The 19,335-nt window shown below is 43.0% G+C and overlaps 1 protein-coding gene across 1 annotated transcript; it reads right to left on the bottom strand.

Moving 5' to 3' along the window:
- Positions 1-972: 972 nt before the first annotated feature.
- hsd11b2 (hydroxysteroid (11-beta) dehydrogenase 2) lies at positions 973-19,128 on the bottom strand. The gene is made up of 5 exons (XM_048262758.1): positions 18,500-19,128; positions 8,959-9,171; positions 4,964-5,149; positions 3,166-3,303; positions 973-2,258 (listed from the first exon to the last, which is right to left on the bottom strand). The coding sequence occupies exons 1-5, from the start codon at positions 18,777-18,779 to the stop codon at positions 1,825-1,827; spliced, it is 1,251 nt and encodes a 416-aa protein (XP_048118715.1). The 5' UTR covers positions 18,780-19,128; the 3' UTR covers positions 973-1,824.
- Positions 19,129-19,335: the final 207 nt, after the last annotated feature.

Consider the following 19,335-nt stretch of genomic DNA (forward strand, 5'->3'; position numbering starts at 1 on the left):
CTTATGGAGATGTTCACTAGTCATAGATTGTGAGAATGTGAATTACTCTGGAAATGAGTAACTCTGTAACAATAAGAAATTGGACATAAATATCTGTTTTTTGTTACATGCATTGTTGTGTATTTTACACACAACACATATTTATACACATGTATAAATATTTAACATACAATTGTCAGTAAACTAGTAGTATTTAATATGCTAAATGGTGCACCATTTTCATATATCATTGTTCTCTCTTGTCTTACTGCTTATATACACCCACAGCTTAGCACTGCTTCTCTAATCAAGGACATTTACATAACTCCAACAGCAAGATTGCATTATAACATTTATTTCTGTTCAACTAAAACAAAGGCTGCTATCAAAGCAACTGGACACTGGCATCTCTCCAAAAACAATAAACGCAATTAATGAGTTTAGCATGGCTGGTAATCAAATAATTGGCAGAGCTGCATCTACATCCTTGGCTCGCATTTCAGTTGGGGGCAATCAGAAAACATGGTCTGTATGCTCAAAATGTTTTCATCTCACTCAATTCCACAAAATCCACCGTCAGTTCTAGGAAAAGGGGTTTTAGACTCCAGTCAAGGGGTGCTGGAATGTTGGGAGTGTGGCTCATAGTAATCTACAGGAATCTACAGTCATATACAGCCAAGGAAGCTAATCACAGTGATTTTGTGCAGATTATACATTGGAAGCGATATTGCCTCCGTGCGTTCTATATTGTTGATAAGATAGATTGAAAAAGCTTTGGACTTAATTGAACAAACAAACAAAAAAATCAAAGTTGAAATTAGCATCACTTCTGCCAAATACTAATTAAGACATTATGAGTGGTTGACTGAGTATGAGAATGTGAATCATGAAAGGTCAGTTGGCCTTGATGCAAGTCTAACTTGGGCTTACTGCTCTATTGTTTAGATGAAATACGGACTATGAAATATTAACACAAATCTCTTATGCACATAATCATTTTGTAAAAAATTCAACTTTAATATCATCTAAGAATGAACAGGGTGAACAATTTACATATATTTTTTTTGCAGATTTTTTTGCATTTTTTTACAAAGTTCACAGTTTAAGTGATTGATAAAGAGAACTGGCATACATATTCAAATTTAAAGAATAATGTAGTAGTATGGAAAACAAACATGTACATAAAAAACAGCAACATAAAATATCAATTAAACATCAAATCCAACATTTAGTATTAAGTCCTTGAATCTAAAGCACATCTCTTGGTCTCATAAAATAGAGCTCTTATATCTGATTGATCAGCAGATCCAACACAGTGTATGCAGTTCTTACACAATGGATGCTGAAACACATACTTTATGGCAACTATGACAAGGCAGACAGGAATATTAGCACCCAATCAGTTGCCTGTTGGGGTCTCTATGAACATACTTTACAAAAGCAAAGCCAATGCTGCCAAGGCACATCGAGTCCATATCCGATCTCTCTTTATGTCTACACATTGTGTTGGTTGGTTGAAACATTTGTATTCACTTACACCAACAGTGTGAGCATGGGACGAAATAATACCAGCGATAAAAATATTTCATTTTGAGTCCTTCAGTAGATTACACCACCTTCGGTGGTACATATGATAAATGTTATATAGTGCTGATCTTTATATAAACTGCAGCTGTGACGTATACTTTTTTGGTGCAATTCAATGATCCCTTCCAAGGTGACAAAATAACATCTTTTATAAAATAACAGAAGAAAGGATACAAATGCTCAATATAAACAAAAATGCTAAAAAAACTATGAGTGTATTACATTAGTGGTCTTATAACGTTACGACAGACTACATAATTACTTTTCCGATGTGATAATATTGTTGTTGTTTAAACTGCTGATGTTGTTGTTGTTGTTGTTGTTATTGAGACTGTGGATTTTACCCAGATTGTTCTGCTTCCTCAGCGATCGTGGCTGGATCTGCTTCTTGATAAAGAGTTTCTGGAGGAATTTGTCGCTGAGGGTGGTGGGGAGGTACGAATGGATGAAGTACATGAGCCCTACCCCAGGACCGGCAAAGTAACGCACCTGGGGCTGTGGGGAGACCAGGGCCTCCACGATGGTGTTGATAACGTGACTCACATCTGTAGGAGCCGTCGCCGCATGGCTGGCGAACAGCTCTCGCGTCTCCTGTATGTACTCCTCACCATACTCCTCCAGAAGACTGGGCGAGATGTTTTCGAGCAGGACCTTGTGCTGCTTCTCCCAGTGCTCCATGTTACTGCTTAGTCCTGAAAAGCACACACACATACACACACACACGCAAGTGGTTAAGTGTCAGAACTGTTGGGTGCAGAAATTCCATGATACCTCACGTCCCTTGCACATATTTATACACATTGTCCCTCCAAAAAGTGTCAGTTTCCAACTTTTAGGCGCTATTCAGGCCTCAAAGGATGACGTCAGGCAGCACGCACCAACAAAAGGAGTAAGCGGGGCTGACAGATTGGAAGGAGAGCACAGGAAAGTAAACACAGATCTGGGCACACTTGATCCAGACATTTATACCATAATCCCCCCGAGGAGTTCTTGGCTCCGGCGCACTCTAAAATAATATGCTCATAAGGGTGAAAACTACTTAAGAGAAAGACGATTTCATCCGTCCAGGATGTAAACAAGTCGGCTAAATGCTGTAGACTATTATCTTTTCCTTGAAGTATGTGTGAGGACTCATTGTTCCTTTTGCATGTGTATGATGATCCATCTGTCTTTGCAACCTCATTGCATGAAACTCAAACAGGACTGCAGTGGTGGCTGTGGAACTCATGTGCTGTGCAGCAGCAACTCTTTACTAGGGCATGTACAGCTTACGCAAGGACCACATGGCTTTCACTGTAACCTCCAGAAGATTTTTTCACTGGACGGAACTTCTGCAATGGCTCTCAAAGGAAATGGTCTTTGAAGGATGTTGGAATGTGAACTACAATAATGTGGACCTGTCATGTTTTGGAAAATACTGAACCACCATGCCATGACGGCAATGAAGACCATGCCATCCCCATCCTCCTCCAAACTACTGTAACATGATTACAGAAGAGACTTCTATGCTGCTTTATGAGTCTATGAACCTGTATTCCCAACCCTCCCCCCTCCCTCCCTCATTCATCACTGCTCTCTCAGGTATAGTCAGTTGCTCACCTGTGCGGAAGGCTCCCGGTTGGATGGTGGTCACCTTCACACCCCAAGGCTCTAGCTCATGCCTCAGTGTATTGATAAAGAGGTTCAGTGCTGCCTTGGAGGCTCCGTAGGCTGCTAAGCACGGGAAGGGCAGATCTCCTGTAGGACAAAAAGAACGCTTAGTAAGGCATCTCAACCACGCCTGATAATGGGCTCTTTATGGGGTGTATTTAAGGTAATAAAAAGTAGATGAGTTGTACGATTAGCTCATCATTAAACATTGCAACAACATTTTGCAATTGTGCAAGTAGACCCTAAACTGCAAATGCTGGCGGTGCAGTCAAACGTCTGCTGGTTCTGCTTGAATGGCCATGCCATTGGCTGTTTAGAGTTGAGGTTTCCCAACTCAAGCATATCACAGCAACAAGCTCATGCAAACATCAATAAATTTGCTTTTAATTACCATGTTTTGCCCTGATTTGCCAGATTATGCCCTGGTGGTTGGTAATTTGGGCACTGTGGTGCAAGGAACTTGAATGAGCAGTAAGTGTGTAGGGCATAGTTTGCTGCAAACCTCTCATTCACAAGCACCCCCACTTCTGTGTCTGAAGAATGGAACTGCTCTATTGCACATATGCCTCAACGCGTTCCTTAACGCTTCACTGGGAAAGCTAGCGGAACATTTTGAACCGACTGCCACGGTGCCCATAAAAAACCGAGCTTCACGAAAAAAAAAAAGAAATATGCAACAAGTGCAGGAATCTCCATTCCACTGTAAAGAACTGGCAATGGCTGGGCGGCTGTGTATAGGGAAAAGTTCCAACAGCATAATAGGGCCCCCTTGTTATGGAGAGGGCTTTGCTCTGCCTTGGCAGTAAAGTGACAGTGCGAGTAGATGAAGGTGGTGAGGTAAGAGCGGTGCCAAGGCAAGCCTCCTGGTTTTTTGTACGCCAGAGAGGAAGCTACCGAAGCTGCTTGGGTTAATTGCAGATTGTGACTGTTTATAAACCTGCGGTTTATTTCATGACATAGAAAAGCTCTTATGAATACTATTCATGCTGAGGCGCTGACAGAATTTAAAGCTCTGGGGGGAACAAAAAAGACAATTAAAACAAAACAAGTACCACCTGGAAGATAAGCCACCTTCCCACTAATTGTGTCTCTTTGACTGTTCGTATTTGTCTTTATAGGAAAAAAAAACAAAATCAGCCAGATGCCAGAGAAGATGATGGTTGTTGTATAAACATCCACAGACTGACAGACTGGAGTTATGTTTGCAGTAAGCGTTAATTATGTAGGTGAGGTATTTTCCTCTGTATGTAGTTAATCTTTAATTTTGATGGTAAATTGCCTCTAACGAGAGGAAATGATTGCTACACGTGGGAGTGTTGTGTTTCATAATATCAATATAATAAAGCTTTATTGCTCAAGACAGAAGATACATTTACCCTTGAAGGAGGAATAAAAAGCAATGGAAGGCAACCCAAAAAAGAAATGGGTGTGATAACACTAAAACTACTGTGTTAGAGTTTGTAGTTTTAGTTTTCTGTGTGTGTGTGTGTGTGTGTGTGTGTGGGTGTGTGTGTGTGTGTGTGGGTGTATGTGTGTGTGTGGGTGTATGTGTGTGTGTGTGTGTGTGTGTGGGTGTGTGTGTGTGTGTGTGTGTGTGTGTGTGTTGGTGTGTGTGTGGGTGTGGGTGTGGGTGTGTGTGTGTGTGTGTTGGTGTGTGTGTGGGTGTGTGTGTATGTGTGGGTGTGTGTGTATGTATGGGTGTGTGTGTGTGTGTGGGTGTGTGTGGGTGTGTGTGTGTGTGTAGTACCTGAAGGGCTGGAGATGGTCACGATCCTGCCCTTGGCTTGCCTCAGCAGTGGGAGGAAGGCCTTGGTAATACTCAGCGTCCCAAAAAAGTTCACCTCCATGCAGCCCCTGTAGTTGGAGATGAGCGAGAGCTCGGCATCGCCAAAGTTGACACATAATCCGGCATTGTTCACCAAAGCCCACAAACCTGAAACACATAAAGATAAAGACAAATAAATTAACGTTTGGAACGTCCATAACCCCGATTTCATTCAACCAGAATACTAAGGCAATTCTATTTACCTAACATCATACCTTCACATTAACCATACATGTAACTTGCTATTATGTATTATAATTAGCCTATATAATGCTTGATAAATTTGTAGGTCAATCAACAGTTAAGCCTGCCTGTCTTTTCAAGTGGTGAGCCTGGAACCCTGGTGAACTGACATGATCGTATTTGAATGCCACATCCATTCCTTATATTGTAATAAGCGTTAGCAAAGGCTGAAGAATCTAGTATTGTCTGAGATACCACAGTCTATTGTTTTTATACAAAAATATTTTAGGATAATGACGGAACACACTTTTTAAACGCATTTGGTCACAGGCAGCTCACGTGTACTTTATCTATCTCTTTTTCTTCTTCTGTTTCGTTGTCCTTTCTTCCTCTCTCGCCTCTCTGGTCCTTGATCTCCTCACAGCCATGCATATCCTTTTTACTTATATTCAGCCTGACCCTGTGACATTGACTCTCCAATACTGGTGTGAAAAAGAGTGCCCCTCTGTGGTCAGGATATGAACATGCTTCTTAATTAATGATTGAATAGTTTATTAATACAATAAACAATAAATGGTGATCAAAGAGCAGTTAAACTGAATGTTGAGTAATAAGTGTTGCCAGGGTGTGATCTTTTGAGTGGGCATTTGACTTATTTGATGAGGCAACAAAAATTGCTAAATGGTCTCAAAACGTATACAACACACTCTATTTAAGTTCCGATCCTCATCTATCTATCTATCTGTCTATCTATCTATCTATCTATCTATCTCATGCATAAGAACCATATATCTACCAAATGAAAAAGAAAAGATACTCTATAGTAACCGGGCTAACTCTATAGAGGCTTTAGATTTTATGATAAGCCATATGATCAACTAGAACACACAAGGTCGGGCAGCAGTATGTCAAAGGATATCACACAATGCATGAGCCATCTCCCCCCTCATAGCAGGTGGGGAGGCCTTTGTGGAGTTGCCACCTCAGTACACAGTGCCTACAATACTGAGTCCATTTGTGAGATCAGAGAGAAGTCCACCATTTGTTCCTAAGGTCGGACTTTGGAAATCTGGGTGTCCGTTTTGAACATTTGAGTGCATTCCGCCTTACAACTGCAGATGTTCAGCAAGCTGCAACTTTCAGCTGTCAGAGCCATGACGGCATTGCACAACATACACGCTTCAACAGAAAAAAGCAAATCATTTTATTAATTTTAGTGTGCAAGCACACACACTCACACACACACACACACACACACACACTCACTCACACTCACAGGCACACACACACTTGCACAAACGTAGTAATCCATCCAGCATGTTTCTCCATGACCAGACTGTTTATAGACATCTGGAGACCCACAGAGATATGCATGGCTGTGAGGAGATCAAGGACCAGAGAGGCGAGAGAGGAAGAAAGGACAACGAAACAGAAGAAGAAAAAGAGATAGATAAAGTACACGTGAGCTGCCTGTGACCAAATGCGTTTAAAAAGTGTGTTCCGTCATTATCCTAAAATATTTTTGTATAAAAACAATAGACTGTGGTATCTCAGACAATACTAGATTCTTCAGCCTTTGCTAACGCTTATTACAAGCACTTCAGAGGTAAGACGACAACAACAACAGTAAAAACCTGAAACTGGGTGAGTATCACGTAAAGAATTCGGGTCAGATTCAAACCATGTTCTGGCTCTACAAATGGATGAAGAGTTGGCTAAGCAGCTAGTGTTTATGACATAAATGTCCATTGGGTTAATTGAAATACATTCTATTATTTTTAACTGCCACATTTTCAAAACAACTCGCCAAAGGACTGCGGTTGAAAATTAGCCAGCTGGCTAACACTGGCACATGTATACTGTCCTTGTAAATAAAAAATAAAATAAAAAATGAAATGAGTTAACCATGTCTTTTCAAAACTGCCCCCACCATTTGGTGAACATACTGGTGGAATCTTCATGTAAGTAACAATCGAGCTATACACAATGTGGTTAATCCATTTTCCCCATCTCAATTAGGCAATGCACTTCTGATTGCGGACGTGCACTGAGTCATTCCCCTGGGCTATGGGCGTGAGCAAGTGTCAAGTACGTGTCTTGAGTAAGGTGCTCAAGTCGCAGCATGAATGGTCAACAGGGGAAATCAGTGCTGCATAAAACCCTTTGTTTAGGAGAGGATTAGACCAAACCCCAGAGAGGAGAAGGAGAGATGGAGCAGCATGAAAGGGCATTCCTCTCATATCTGATGGAGGGTTCAGTCTGCTCTCATGGGCATGGTTGTTATTATGGGTGAATAAATAATAATATGAATGGTACCAGTTATTTCAGAGATTGTATCCTTAAGCTTAACTAAATGTTTTTATCCATTTGCTCAGAGAGGAATCATATGAAATGGGGGAAGAGGTGTGTTATGCAACAGTGTCCACCAGTAAGCATATGACTGTTATTTCCACATGACGTTTCCCAGGTTTCTCATTTGGTTGAAGTATCTTTATTGAATTTTTCGGCTGAGCTTGTCAACCAGCTCTTTAAGCTGTCACTGTAATAAGCACCAGATTGGACATGTCAGATTGTATCGAGCTGTTAAGGGCACAACCGACCAGGCCGGTAAACCTGCCATACTCAATCCTGCAGCATTTTCATCTGAGTGCTTAATTAAGAGCCTTCCTCAGCTTTCCACCCACATCGTGAAACGTAAAGCAGGTGCCATTTCCAAGTCTATTTAAAGGTTAAAGCGTTTTACTTTAGCTTAAAAGGAATGCCTATGCTTACAGTCACTGGGGCCTGCTACCTGTCAACTGTACCCACCAGGGAGGGAGCGAAAGCTCAAACTTATCTCCAGGTTTCTGTGGCTCGGTGGTCATAGGTCGCGGGAGATGAAAGAAGGGGGGTTTGTTTATGGCTCGTGAAACATAACACTGCTGAGGGATGTTTACATTTTGCCTGGTGGTTGCAGGCACAAAATGTAGGGGTGATTTTAGGTTAACAGAGATGGTCGGCCATCACTCACTAAAAAGCCCTTTGTCCTTGTTTGAATCCCAGTACATTTTTTCCCCTTTCCCCTTTGTTTGGCACCTGGCTTGGTTGTGCATGCTGTTTCAAAATAAAGCGCTTGAGCGTCGGCCAAGCCACACACACACACACACAAGAAAGAAAGTAACTGAGTGTGTGAATGACCTTCCAACAAACTCCTAATATTACACCCTAGTTGCGCTGCGTATCCTTAAGTCCCCCCTAAAAGTAAACAGCAGCGCGGCCATACTGATTTGCCTTATTTGTCTTTGAGACGCACAGCTGTTCTCTGGACTACGCTGGATGCTTGGGTGTTAACTTACACTCTTTGGAGCAGGCATTACAGTATTGGAGAGGAAAGATAGTTATGAAATGGAATTTGTATATTGTGTGTTTGTATGCAAGGGACAGGGAGAGAGAGAGAGAGAGAGAGAGAGAGAGAGAGAGAGAGAGAGAGAGAGAGAGGGTTTGTTAATAGTTTGTTTATTTATGTGTGTGTGTGTAAAAGAGAGAGAGAGAGAGAGAGAGAGAGAGAGTGTGTGTGTGTGTTTGTGTTTGTGTGTGTTTGTGTGTGTGTAATTATGCGTGAATAAGCTTGCCCACAAGTGCATGTGCTTTAATAACAAACAAGCCTGATTTGTTTATGTGTGTATGTGTGCATGTGTGCATACTCGTGTGTGTGTGTGTGTGTGTGTGTGTGTGTGTGTGTGTAATGGGCCCACCTTTCATGCCCAGCTTGGCCTTAGTGTTGATCAGGGCCTGTTGGACATCCTCAGGCCTGGTGATGTCCACCTCCAGGACGGTGAGGCGAGGCGAGCAGGTACGCTGGAGCTCTTGCGCTCCCTCCCCGGCCAGGTTTAGCACCGTAGCAAACACCTCAAAGCCCAGTGCGTCCAGCCGCTTGGCCGCTACATGCCCAAAGCCTGTGTCGCAGCCTGAGAGAGAGAGAGAGAGAGAGAGAGAGAGAGAGAGAGAGAGAAAGAGGGAGAGAAAGAGGGAAAGATTAGTATTCCAGAACTGAATGAACACTTATGCCATTTGTTTACTGGTCCCTCATGATAGCTCATAAAATCTTATCATTTTCAAATCAATATAGATAAGAGATCAGAGGCTTGTTTTTGCCCTTGTCGTCACACATGAAAAGGAATATATTACAAAGTTGATGCCTATTTCGCAACCATATTAAGAAAATTAATTTAAAATTGGCAACACTGATCTGTGTGAATGCTTTGATATGGCAGAACACAGTCACACAAACAATACAAAACTGAAATTGTACAAGCAGAGTCAGAAAGGTAAATGTGTCAACAATGTTGGACTTTAACCCCCTTTGGGTAAAAGGTCATTTTCATCCTCAAGAGTAACTCAAAAGATTCAAAAAGAAAAAAAAGAGTTACTTAAAAGAATCTTCTGGAGTGCCACTGTATAAGTTAATAAAACAATGTATGTGGTAAGAAAATATGAGTGTCAGTGAATAAATTAGGTTGACTTCAGAATACTTAAAAGTAGGTCTGTGCGGGACTGATTTTTCCGCCCGCTCCCGCAATATTCCGTCTCGCTCCCGCATTAATGTGTCCTTTTTAGTCCCGCTCCCGCCCGCATCCGTACCATGATGTCCCGCTCCTGCCCGCATCCGTACCATGATGTCCCGCTCCCGCCCGCATCCGTACCATGATGTCCCGCTCCTGCCCGCATCCGTACCATGATGTCCCGCTCCTGCCCGCATCCGTACCATGATGTCCCGCTCCTGCCCGCATCCGTACCATGATGTCCCGCTCCTGCCCGCATCCGTACCATGATGTCCCGCTCCCGCCCGCTAAACTGAATAGGCTATCCCTCCCGCATGCAGGAGGGATAGCCTATTCAGTTTTTCTTTCTGAGCACACACACCTGAGAAAGACTCCAGATGTCAGTTTCTTGGTTCTGAATGTAAGCTAACAACAGAAGTAGGCCTAGCCTGTTGCCCTCTTCCTCTGTCATGCTTTCGATTTCGAGTTTTGACAATGAGCAGCAGGAACAAATTGAACCCGTGAACGACAATAATATAGGCTATAGGCCTGCTATCCATCAGTTATGCTTAAAACCCCGTTATTTAATGCTGCCTAACACAACATCCAGCTGAACTATAGTTATGAACACTACTTTAATCATTTCCATATTCAATTTTACGCACATATTTAATTTGCGGGAGTGCAGTGAATCATCGGTTTGTTCCGCACCCGCGAACGCACCTCTCTCATCCCGCCCGCTCCCGCAAAGAGCTTTCAAAAGTTGTCCCGCACCGCACTCTTTTGCGTCGGAACCAGTGGGTCCCGCGGGTCTACTGCGGGAGTGCAGACCTCTACTTAAAATCACAAAAAAACTGCACTCTTCTGAATATAAATTCACTTGAGACATTTTTATCTCCTGAGGATTATTTCCCATTTAAAAGACCACAAGACTCATGATGCCGTCTTGGCCGCAGAATAAAAAATAAATTAAAGTAGTCTGTCTGGGAGGGAATAGTCTTCCATTTGGTAGGGCAAAGTGTTTGTGTGCGTGTGTGTGTGCATGCGTGTGTATGTGTGTGTGTGTGTGTGTGTGTGTGTGTGCGTGCATATGTGTGTGTTATATCCAACAGACAAAGAGAGGATTATTGGATCCGTGTACACATCACACATTTTTGACCATGTGTCAGACCTCCTCATTTGTACTAGTGTCCCACAAGAACTTATGGTGTGAATGCGTGAATTGAATGTGTGTGTGTGCGCGCTTGTGTGTGTGTGTGTGTGTGCGTGCGCTTATGTGTGTGTGTGTGTGTCTGTCCATGCTAGCACCAGGCTGTACAAAGAGTGACTGTTGTGATCATAATGACACCTTCATAAACCCTCTCCTCGCCGTAAAACCCCCCCCTCTAAACCATCCCATGCTTGTGGAGACTCTTTCACCAGAGCCTGGGGGCTGCTGAGGACAGCAGGGAGTCGGGCCTCTGCTGAACACGTTATCTGTTATCTGTACAGATGCAAGGAGCATTCTCACACGTCTGCCAGGAACCAGGAACTCATGGAACAGGGAGAGGGAGAAAGAGAACACCCCCTCAACCACCAGGAAAAACACACACATACTTTACCACACTTTTTTTTAAAACTATGAATTATGTATGAATTATGTCAACTATGTTGATTCTTTTTTAAGTGCACATCTGCAGAGTATCACTGGAAGTATCACTTCACAGTAGACAGTTCCCTTCACATAATCCTGAGCTGTGTGGCCATTGTGTCATAGCTCCCTTTAATAGGCATAGGAACTCTCTCTCATCAAGTCGATCAGCCGTACTCTGCACGATGCCAACTGCAAATCTTCTTGTCCCAATGACATGGCATGCAAAGTGCAGGGGTTACGTAATTGAGAGCGCCCAGTGGAGGATATTCTTAGGTGGACGGCTTTGGAGTGAGTAGGTTCTCTGAGTGGGGCATTTAGAGGCTCCAGAGACTTGGAACAAAAGTGCAGACCCGATGCCTAAGTCACCTCCAGGAAGGTGTTAATAGCCAAATATAGCAGTCACCTGTGTGTCCCACTGGTCATTTCCAAGCAAATGTGTACTCAGCTTTCCATGTGAGAGGTATGGAATCACACACACACAAAGTGTTTTCATAAAAACAAAAATAGGTGATCCTGATATACACATACACCACCACCCACCCACACACATGCACTCTCATGCAAACACACAATAATTTCCTACACAGGATTGAGCAAACAAACATGTGCTCAAGGTTCAGATCTAATATGAACTTTTCCGAGGTTAGGAGCTCTACATTACAAGTCCAACATATGGACCACCTGCAACGCTCTCTGATGTATATGGTATGCGGGAGAAAACAGATCTTTTCAACATCTGTGTGCGTGTGTGCGTGTGTGCGTGTGTGTGTGTGTGTGTGTGTGTGTGTGTGTGTGTGTGTGTGTGTGTGTGTGTGTGTGTGTGTGTGTGATTCAGATAAAGAGAGGGACTGTCCTACAGGCTTTTTCAGGAGTGTTAAGAGATCTGCAGTGTTGAGAGTGTTGGCTTGGTCACCAGAGCAGTGCTGACCGGTGCGAAAGGGGACATTCAAGGAAGCGTTGGGTTGTTGCACGGTGTTCCGTTGCAACCCAGTTTTTCTTAGGACACATGGAAACATTATCTCTGCGAAAGTTCAAGAGGAATCGGCTGTCCAAGGGGAGAGCCAGGAATGCCTCTTATGCAACCAATGCCAAAAGAGTCCTGGTCAGGAAAACAAACAAACACAAGACCTTACACCCATCAGCCAGGCTGTCAACAACGGACATGCACATGTGTGCACACATGCACACATACACAAAGACACACATATACATATACATATACATATACATATACATATACATATACATATATGCACACACACAAACATGCATGAATGCATACACACATACATATATGCACTGACACACACACACTAACATACTGACACAAATGCTTGGTTGACAGAAGCATAAATGACAGCAGAATGTCACATGCGACACAGATATGGTTGGATGGGTCTTTTGGAAGGTGGCATGGTAGGACATTAAATGTTTTACCCGCCGATCCACCCACAGTCCACCCCTATTTTTGAACAAGGCTCCTAAGCATATAAATGTACCCCCCGTGCCTGCTGTTGATTTAAATCTTCCAGGCAAATTTTCTCCAGGCCTCACTTTAGACTCTTCCAGTTCCAGATGCTGCCTGCCTGCCAAGTTCGCAGAACACCCCCCCCATATGTATGAGGGTGATCAAAGGTCTCTATGCTCATAACGCAGTATATCATTAAGATGTACAAAATTGGCACTGTTTGCTCAAATAAATGGCCACAGCGGGCTCTCTTCAGTTGTGCTGTGTAATTTAGTGGATAAGTAACTGTAGGTAAAGGTGTCTACTAGAGGTCTGCGCGGGACTGATTTATCAGTCCCACGCCCGCCCACTCCCGCAATATTCTGTCCTGCTCCCGCCCGCTAAAGCCCGCATGCAGGAGGGATAGCCTATTCAGCTTTTCTTTCTGTCTCACGAAAGGAGCACACACACCTGAGAAAGACTCCAGATGTCAGTTTCTTGGTTCTGAAAGTAAGCTAACAACTGAAGTAGGCCTAGCCTGGTGCCCTCTTCCTCTGTCATGCTTTCGATTTCGAGTTTTGACAATGAGCAGCAGGAACAAATTGAACCCACGTAAACGACGATATAGGCTATAGGCCTGCTATCCATCAGTTATGCTTAAACCCCGTTATTTAATGCAGCCATCCAGCTGAACTATAGTTATGAACACTACTTTAATCATTTCCATATTTAATTTTACGCACATATTTAATTTGCGGGAGTGCAGTGAATCATCGGTTTGTCCCGCACCCGCGAACGCACCTCTCTCATCCCGCCCGCTCCCGCAAAGAGCTTTCAAAAGTTGTCCCGTACCACACTCTTTTGCGTCGGGACCCGCAGGGTCTACTGCGGGAGTGCAGACCTCTAGTGTCTACATGATTGCAGGTTCCTGTGGTTCCATTTTTGAGGTAATTTTATGCAAATCGTCACAAGCCCATGAAAACAAAATCAAAGAGTTGTAACACAGGTACAAAAAAATTTGGCTTCCAAACATATTGCATAAAAATACTATTTTCTGTATTATGTCACTAATGCGATTTGTACTACTGCTTGTATTGTCTACCTATTGTGCAATATTTCATATCAGATAATTGTTAATGTTACTTTTGATATACTATGTTATGACCAAAATCTATATTCCATGAGTAAATCTTATTTTTTTATTGTCTTTAATGCTTTTGACACACTGTGTGAATCACATGGAAACACATATTACACAGTGATGGGGGACTGAATACCTCTGTACAATTTTGAGGTAGATAAGATCATTTGCAGGTCCAATTAATTGCTAATAACCATATAGCAGGAAACCGGATTGATGGATAAAATGGGTCTTTATATTTCCGATGGCTTATGGTGACGCATCTTGATGCATCCTGGAAGTTCAGTAATACGAGGAACAGGGTTGTTGAAATTAATAGGGGACCAGTATGTCCATACATGCCTTGAGGTTTTCTTAAGAACACGGTACACCCACACACACACTGAGGATATTTTCACTTTCCCTTGTCAACAATTTGACATAGATATTCTGGAACACACTTTAGTTAAGGCTGGACCCATGAAAATGGGTCACACAGGTTCTTGACCTCATCATGGGGTAATCCTAATGCCACTTCCCTGGAAATACGACACCGCTTATTGTGACATCTTTGGGGAGGTTTTTTTCAGAAGGTTTTGAAGCAAGCCCATTGGTCACCAGTCCAGTCGGTCATTCAGTCACAAAAAAGCTTTAAAACGTCTCTGTCCCGCTTACAATGTTTGTTGTGCATTTTGCCAGACTAACAAAGCACACCAACACAACAGGAAGAGTAAGCACTTGGCTCTGTAAAACTAAACTGAGTTGTCAAGAAAAGTGCCCACTCAGCCAGCCCTGTGACCATAACCTAAATCCTACAAAGAATTTCAGCTGCTATGGAGCCCTTCAACAGGGTTTGTAAGAGGTTTAAAGTTTTTTTTTTCAGTGTTTCAGCTTTTTTTAATTTCCACAGTTATAGGCTTGAAAAAGCTTTGGGGGAAAGCCTCATAAACCGAGCTGTGTGATCGAAGTCTTAAACCCCTTTTGACACTCTTCCTTGTTCTACTTGCTTGTACTTAAAGTTGTCGCAGTACACATTTTCCATGGTGAAGGACTAATGACAAGATATGCATATAATACATAGGGGAAAATGAAGACATAAGCAATGAACATATCTAAGCTGCTGGCCCTGTTAAGAGTGCAATGGCAAATACTCTACCGTTCCAGCTTTGAGGATTTTTTTCTCCATTTGAGATTTTTTTCCCCCATGTGATTGTTATTTTTTTCCTGAGCCAAGTGTTGGCACCCCATTACTTTGGATGTTGGAGTTTGACGGCACTGCCAGCTCAATCCAAAAGCCGAGAAACGTGCAAAGAGGGTAGTAGAGCTCAAGACCAGTTACCATGCCACTAGACAATCTCTAAGTGGCTTAGTGGGCCTACATGGGTTCGGTCTAAAAGCATTCAGGCTAAAGCCGGTGCTTAATGCGCCGTCAGACACCTTTCCTGTATAGTTGGCACTCCCAAAGAAATTGGTTCCAAATTTTCTCACACCACCCTGCCTCATATTCTATAACTTATAAGATCTAATGGTACTGGTTGAATTCAGTTAATGGATTATATTATTAAAGAGACGTTCTTCATTCAGGTATACGATACCATGGTCTAATTCTCCCAAAGCCCTGTCTTTTGTAGTTATGATTTATCCTCAGAAACATATATACAGTACATACTGTAAATACAGGGGCTATTGGACTCAACTGGTCCTGGGAAGCTATAACTGAATTCAGTTTTTGCTATGATGGTACATGATGTAGTGACTCTAACATGAGAAGAAAAGTTCCAGGTGTTCCATCCTGCCAGCCAGAGATTTGTCCTATATTATCCAGCCAAGGTGATTACATCACAAAGAGGCATCATGGCTGTGTAGGCAGAGGGTAGAGACAATGCGAGTTAGTGAGGGCACACTGATCACCCTCATTTTTTGGCATCACAAACTAACAATAAGGTCGGTACTATTTTGTTCCCTGCAGGGGATGTACAGCAAAAGCCATGGTCAGTTCCTAGTACAGCAGCCCGGTGATCAATGCAACTGATTTTAAGCATCTCTAGATGTGCCTGATCCACTTGTAGGATGTTCTTTCAGCACAGTTCAATGCTGTAGTCTTGTAAGTCTGTATTAGCTGTAATTCGGCTGGACTTGTGTACATAGCCTTAAGTCCAAGCAAGTGAGCTTGAGGCATTGTTCAAGTTGCTTAATAATGTGCAATTTTGCTTTGCTAAAATATGCCTAGATAAAGTAGCTTCTCATAGGCTTCTATGGTTTCACCTTTTCCAAATCCGGCAAAAATTAAACCGGCTACTCCCACTCAGTACTACTGGCCTACAACAAAGCAGAGCATATCACTGACCTTGTTGGTGTGGTGCCAAACCTCGCTGCCATAACCACTCAGCGTTTGTGTTTCCAGCTGCTGTACCTGAACTGGTTCAAAATATGCACTAGTCCTTGTTGCGTCTCGTTAAATTACATTCATTTACATGACGAGACATAATCACCACATAAATGAGGAAACATAAGCCTGAAAAGTGAAAACACAACACTAACTCTGATTAAAGTGGGCACATGTCAAGGCCAGGGAGATAACAACGGGTTGAGTCTACAACTCTGTTTTTGTCCATTTTATGGGCAGTCAACACAGCACGGTACTTTCAGTGTAACCTAGATTTTCGTGCCCAAACCATATCTCTTAGATAAGATCAATTTTTTTTTTTGGCGGAAGGATGTGATTAATTTTGGCAGTCATTTTCTGCAGGAGCCAGAGAGACTCTTGTGCAGTTTGCCTGGGCTTTGCTGAACATCAAAGTCGGAACACAAAGGCAGGCGCCTCGTGATGATTCACCCACTCATAAACATGACTGCAGTCATTTGCTATGGTGTGTGTGTGTGTGTGTGTGTGTGTGTGTGTGTGTGTGTGTGTGTGAGTGTGTGTGTGTGTGTGTGTGTGTGTGTGTGTGTTTGACTTCGCCACCACACCTTTTGTTGTCTGAAGCCTCACTTAAAAACCTACCACAAATGGAACAGTGTGACATATATTCACACAAGTATACATTTTCAAATTTGTTCAAAAGTATGTGCTCTCTGTAGGGAAATTGTATGAGACTGCCTTGATCCTACTAATTCCACCTCAGCTCCCACTCCTAGCCCAATATATTCCACTCCCCACCACTTCTCAATCCCTCAGCCCCCAGTCGCACTTCCAGGCACTGTACTGGGCCTCTCAGCCGCTTATAATGCCAAATAATTTGTATCCAAGGATTTGTTTTGAGGTGTTTGGGCTGTTTTGAGCTCGGGGGGATCAAGACAGTTTTACACTCGTGGATTGAGAGACAGGCATATGAAATTGTGAGTTTAGGGCCACTGAGGTGGATGAGACTGCAGATTAAGCACTGGAACCCCTAAACCGCTTTACAGTCAAATAAATCAAGCAATTATAGCTGTTGTCCATGGGTTACCTTGGCATCATAATGAACAAGAGTTTAGTAGCGAACTGCTGGCGAGTGAGGCTTTACACAAAAAGGGGAGATTTCATGCCAACTTTTTTTTAACAAAGAAAAAGATTTTGGGTCTCAAGAGCAACATAAAGTTGAAGGCATTACTCAAGTCACTCAAAAATGATATTACCATTGCAATAGTGCACTAAGACCTTGATTAGACTACAAAACCACATACATTTTTGGAGTTTTAAACAAATATATATGCATGTCTGAATAACAGCACAGTGAAGATTTATTCACCAGAACATGCTTTCAAGACCTAAGGATTATTTAGACTTCGAGTAGCAGCTTAGCTCTTAGTGGACAACGGCACAAACACCAAGGAACACCTTCCTTACGTCTATCTATAATCCATTAGTTCCAAACAAAACAACAGCAGCAGCAGCAACATCAACACCACTAGAAATGCACGTACGCAAATACATGCATATTCACAACTCCAGAATCACTCACATGACTTGACTCAGTGCACACCTGCACCATGCAAACACTATACACCATGAAATACCTGGGGCTCAGACATTAATGAAAACGATATTCTTATCAGTTGTACCTAAAAAGGAGCATATCTAATCACAAAGACAATTCCTCTTAGACTGTGGTAGGATAAGACCATTTCATTTAGGTAACAATGCACATACATGCATTTTGTTTTAATACAATGCATGATATAATGTAGACCTTTTACAATTATTGACATGGAATGATATAATATAGCTTGTTCTGTATATTTAGATAAGCATATGGAAATATATTAAATGCATGGCCAATATACTTCTCATTTACAACTCAAATCACTAATAGCACACTAGACACTAACACACACAGTTCAGAAAAAAAAAAAAAAACAAGAGACTAGTAGTTTGAGAAGAGGAAAATCTGAAGGGGACAATCTCAAGACTTTCATTAACTGAGAAACATTAAAAATGAATATACCAAAGGCTTTCAGACATGAGCTAACATGGAGCTAATATTGGCATATTTGGCAGACAGGTTGAGGTTCCCCACACCACCACCACCCCACCCCCCTGCTTGTATAGCCCCAGGAGCCCCAGCAGCCTTACCTGTGATGAGGACAGCCTTTCCCTCTGTTGGCAGGCTGGTAGCCAGGTTTGGTGCCTGCCTGGAGGAGTAGAGACAGCAGGCGGCACAGAGCCCAGCCAGCACCAGGAAGGCGGGTAGGCAGAGGGTGCAGAGCCTCTCCAGCAGCACGGTGGCCGCCAGCCAGGCCACCAGCGAGGGCATGGCACTGATGTGGGACGCCAGGACCTTCCTCACCACGCCGCCGACAAACACCGACATCACGCCCATGTAAATCCAGAAGGACAGTGCACAGCCTTCCATTGTGGTGGTAGAGGACAGGAGGGGGGTAGTCTCTCTATCTATCTCTCTTTTTCTGCCTGTCCTCCTCTCTTTCTCTCACTGTCTATCTATCTGTCTTTAGTTCCACTTGCCCTTATCTGCCAGTAACAGTGAAGATCTAACTTACAAATAAATGAGCAACCATGTGCCTCTTGGACTGTTCTTGTTCCAGACGCACTAAGGAAGCATGCAAGCTCTGGCACACACATACACACACACGGCAGTGTCAGCACAGCACAGCACCACAAGCACACACACACACACACGGATAGACACACACACCAACACTTCCTACACAGACGGACAGAGTGCAAGAGCCAGTGAATGGGCTCCACTCTCTGGGTATATATAGAGCAGAGTGCTGGAGAGGGGAGGGACTACGCTGGAGGAGATCTAATCTGTGCCCAATGGCCAAAGTTTTACAGCAGTTTAAGGCCCCCCCTCCTTTCCTTCTTTCTCTTTACCCTGTGTCCTCAGCAGTGCATGTGTCCTCTTATAGCTCCCAAATCCTTTACACACACAATCCACTGCTTTGTAT

This window comes from Alosa alosa, chromosome 14 (assembly GCF_017589495.1).
Source record: "Alosa alosa isolate M-15738 ecotype Scorff River chromosome 14, AALO_Geno_1.1, whole genome shotgun sequence".
In the NCBI taxonomy this organism is placed as follows: Eukaryota; Metazoa; Chordata; class Actinopteri; order Clupeiformes; family Clupeidae; genus Alosa; species Alosa alosa.